Below are 4,479 nucleotides of genomic sequence, written 5' to 3'. Positions count from 1 at the left end.
GTACAGATCTGTCCCGAAAAAGGTTGTAATCCTATTGTCCGAAAATATATTGCCATTCTCAGAGTTAAGGAGGAAAATAAGAAAAAGTTCAAAATAAGAGTCCCATCCGATGAGGATTTGTACCCATCTCGACCGAGCCATGTCCGTCCGTCCGTATAAAAGTCGATGCTTCGGAAACTATAAGAGATGACGAGTTGGGACTTAATAAAACTCGCCTCAGCTGCGCAAGTTTTATCAATGCTTTGCCCCGTCCAGTCTAACACCCACAAATTTATTTTAATTGATAATACCTTTCTATATGCCGAAATTATTCAAATTGAAACAATAAGTTCTTTCAAAATCGTAGTAGCATTAAAAGGGCAAATAAATATATATTGCGCTATACCAAACTTAAGTAAAGTTTTAAAAGTACGAAAATAATATACCTTTATAATCAGAAAAATCTTTTTCTTAATCGTTCGCATAAATTTAAATTTAAGGTAACTAACATGTCTAACTGATGTACCCCGGAAGATCCGGTCGATTCTAAATCTTGTTTATTAAATATCTTCCAAAATATTAGGAATTGTTCAATTGAACTTAGAGCAAGAATATTAATTTTTCTCTAAATCACCTTCTTCTATCAAAACACCTCAAAGCTAAATATAAAAAAATTGCTTAGGTTTAATTTATAGTTGCCAAAAACTCACAGTAAATCCATAAATAAAATTTCTAAACTTAAACTTTTTATCCTGTTTTGTGCTGTTTTCAATCTTTTTTTACGGTTAAGGGCAACTCTGATAGCAGTATTAAATTCTTCAATCATACACTAATTTGTGTGTATTCTTAATCACCATCACTTATCACTTGTTGTTTTAAGATAAAATAACATGAAGGGCGAGTAATTTTCTTTTATAAATTGTAAAATGTAGCCATTTTCTGGGGCAAATGTGGAAAATGCCATGCATTGTAAATTAAAAATCCTAAATTAATAAAAACTTTCTCTTAGCTCAGCCATTTGGAAATTATCATTAATAAATAGGTTCTTTAAATTCGTTTTCTTCACTATTTCATAATTTGTCTGTTTGTTGATCTATATCTTTACTTACGCTTATAATATCAATGGATACCAGTTATAATATTTAACATATTTAAAAAAAACATGGGTTATCAGTTATTTAAACGTTTATATTCTTCACAAAATGATCGATTTATGCACTAAGTTTGATACAAATAAAATAAATAATTTACTAGTACGGATATGTAATACAAGCTATTAAAATTTGTATAACAAGCCTTTATTTACATGCCTTCTACTCCTAAGAATGTATACCATATGTTTTGGTCCTATTACAATTAACCTTAATACAAAAGGAACTACGTTTGGATGGATATCCATATATATATCGTTCATAAATAATGCTATACATAGGTGTCTGTGTCTTCCGTTTCGCCCGATCCATTATACTCTATATCGTACGCATATCGTTGTCTATTCTATTCTGGACCTCGGGTGTCCGATATTGCTGCGCCGGGGCGACGAGAGTGACATTATTGTAGTATATATTGTGCATATTGGCAATGGGCGCCGCCATCATGAAGAGCGGATGCGAGATGGCCAGTTCGTAGGTGGTGGGGCTGCTGGGAATCCCCGAGGCCTGCAGTCCGGCCACATTGGCGGCACCCGTGGCGGCGTAGTGCAGGAAGGGCATGGAATGGGCTCCGGCGTTTATCGTGTGCATCGGCGGCAGGGGATCTTCGGTCCTTCCGGATCGGTGGTACTCCTCGGGTGCCGGCGTGCTGGGATACCGACTGATTCCACTGCACTCCACCACATCGATATCGACCCGATCATCGTCGTCGTCCTCCTCCTCCGACGGCTGCTCCTCCGGCTTGTCGGGTGTAATCAGGCTCTCTATCGTGAAGGATCGCTTGGGTCGCAGGCTCAGGGGTCCCTCGATATCGGAAGTGGTTAGCGCGGGCAGTTGCGAGAGGCCCATGTCCGAGAGATTCGTGTGATCCATGGAGGTGGGCATTACATGCGGCAGTCCCACGGCTGCAGGACCCAAAGAATTCGCGTGACCCATATGATTCGTTGCCCTGGGCAGAGGATCCAGCCTCATCGACGGACTGTTCATGTCCAGCGGCGACATATGCGAGGCACTGCCTCCGTTCCGGGTGGTAAAGAAGAACCTATTGAGGTTCGCCAGCGCCGTTAGCTCTTCGTTCAGCAGATCCTTGTCGTTCTTGTGCAGCTTGAAGCGCTTCCTGCGCCGCAGCAGACTGCCGTTTTCGAACATATCGAAGGCCTGCGGATGGAGGGCCCAGTAGGCTCCTTTTCCTGGTCTGTCCGGCCGTCGGGGCACCTTGATGAAGCAGTCGTTGAAGCTGAGGTTGTGCCTCAGCGAATTCTGCCAGCGCTGGGTGTTCTTGCGGTAGTACGGAAATCGGTCCGTGATAAACTTGTATATATCGCTCAGTGGCAGCATTTTCTCCGGCGAACTCCAGATGGCCATGGCCGTCAGCGAAATGTACGAATAGGGGGGCTTCTGTTCGCCGTAGGATTCTCGCGAGGGCCTGGGCATTATTATAATTATTTTTCTAACACATCACACAGTGTTACATATTTGTGGGGTAAGTTTTATGAGTTGCACTATCCTCGAAAGCACTTGATAATATTTATATTTCCGAACTAAAATATCCTAAATCCTAAGGCTATTTAGGAAGAGTGCCGAATGCCGTCGGAGGGACTCAGGCAGAGGAACTGGAACTGGAACTAAACACCCAATGGGGGCACGGTGGCGATACGACATGACGATATGATATGGGGATAGCGAGATGGCGACGGCGACGGCAAACAAGATCGCGCCAACTGTCGGCAATAAACTCTGCGCAAGAACTACGCTCGTTATAAGCTCCAGCTCCGGCGACGACACTGGCTTTAGCACTGGATGTAAAAAGCACTCTCACTGAGGTTGCCTCCTCTACCTTCCAGCCTTTCTGCCCGCCTGGCAAATTACCATCAAAAGCTGAATACGAATACGTGAGTGGTAGTGGCTATAGTTCGGCATTGGGGGGGCTATAAAGCCAGAGCGAACTTGGGGCGAAGATAGCGATAGAGCGGGAACAAAACAAACGACAACAAACGAAGAACACGGCACACAAAAAATTACTGTTTCAGCAGACTGGCAGACGACGTGCCGGTTATTGTACTAAGTGAGCAATGCCGTCCGTGGTATAGTAGTCCCCATACCTCCTCAAACCTCCTTCCTCAATCCTCCCATCCCATCCCCTCCCCGTCCCCGTCCGTTCGTACGAACCAACCACAGTGAGCAATGCAATCAAAATATAATCACTCACATCATTGCCCCCGTGCTCTCTCCCAATCACCGCGATGCGAACATGCATCATCCCTCCGCCACGGCGAAACTTCAAAGCGGCGAGGAGAGCCAAAGCAAAGAGTCTGAGATTTACTAAACGAATAAACCAGTCTGACCAGACCGCACTACGCCGCTCTGGCGAAGAGCTAATGCCCCGCCGGTGGTTGCGGCGACTACACTGGCAGAAATCTAGGCTTTTTCTAGAAATGGGCTTTTAAGTTTTAACGAGGGAAAAGGGTCTTATACCATGAAAAACCCTATAAGTCCTATTTCAAATGTAGAGATACGGTCCTAAAGCTTATAGAAATTTAACCATTTAGTGTATTCAGCTATCCGTAACCAATTTTATCAAAAACCTCTTTAAATAGCTTTTCGTAATAGGTTTTTTTTTAATCATAACTTACTTAATTTGTTCTATACACCTTAAATACCTAATTAAAACCATTGCACAGTTTTTATACAACTATTATTTTAAATTTTTTAAATCAGTCACTTTTATATTTCTTAAAAGCCTTTTAGGTTTGATATCAGGAATTTTTTACATTTTATAGAGAAGAATTTTCCATTTTCTATTCAAGCATTTATTGTGTCAAAAATGATTCACATTTTTAGATTTAGACTTTATTATCTTATCTTATGGTATCTTATTCTATTACCATTTCTGTTATTTAAACTTCGAAAAAAAAACTTTTTTGAAAAACTTTCAAAGCAATAGAAAGAAAAAAAAAACCTTCACTTTGTTGATTGTTCCTAAGTATCTGAAGTGTTATGGAAATAGTTAGGGATGGCGCAACTTATTCTATATTAAAAGCTTTTGAAATACGGTAGATATATATTTCTTTCGGTGATCTTTGATAGATTCAACCCACATGATTTCTTTTCGTGTATCAGGGGAGTATCTCGTCGGTTTTATTTAGCTTTTCCTTTGCCGTCGCCGTTGCCTCAGAGCTCCGCTCTGGTCCGGACAAAAGAGCAGCCGCCCCGGCAGCTGGTTCTGGCCATGGCCGGGACTCTGGCTAACGGCCCAATGCGCGAGAGAGGTGTTGAAAAAGAAAATTACAACCACTTTACCGATTTACTGATTTTACGTTTTCATAATCTTGTTAGTTAATTTGCCTGC

General features: G+C 41.8%; 1 protein-coding gene across 1 annotated transcript; it reads right to left on the bottom strand.

Annotated features, from left to right (window-relative positions):
- Positions 1-1,318: 1,318 nt before the first annotated feature.
- Positions 1,319-2,706, bottom strand: fd96Ca (forkhead domain 96Ca). Its single transcript, XM_017149743.3, has one exon. It carries the CDS (start codon positions 2,562-2,564, stop codon positions 1,449-1,451), a length of 1,116 nt encoding a protein of 371 aa, XP_017005232.2. The 5' UTR covers positions 2,565-2,706; the 3' UTR covers positions 1,319-1,448.
- Between the last annotated feature and the right edge of the window lie 1,773 nt (positions 2,707-4,479).

The sequence above is a fragment of the Drosophila takahashii genome, chromosome 3R (genome assembly GCF_030179915.1).
Source record: "Drosophila takahashii strain IR98-3 E-12201 chromosome 3R, DtakHiC1v2, whole genome shotgun sequence".
NCBI classification, from domain to species: Eukaryota; Metazoa; Arthropoda; class Insecta; order Diptera; family Drosophilidae; genus Drosophila; species Drosophila takahashii.
Note: the sequence above shows the minus strand (reverse complement) of the source record. Positions and strands in the feature narration are given on the sequence as shown.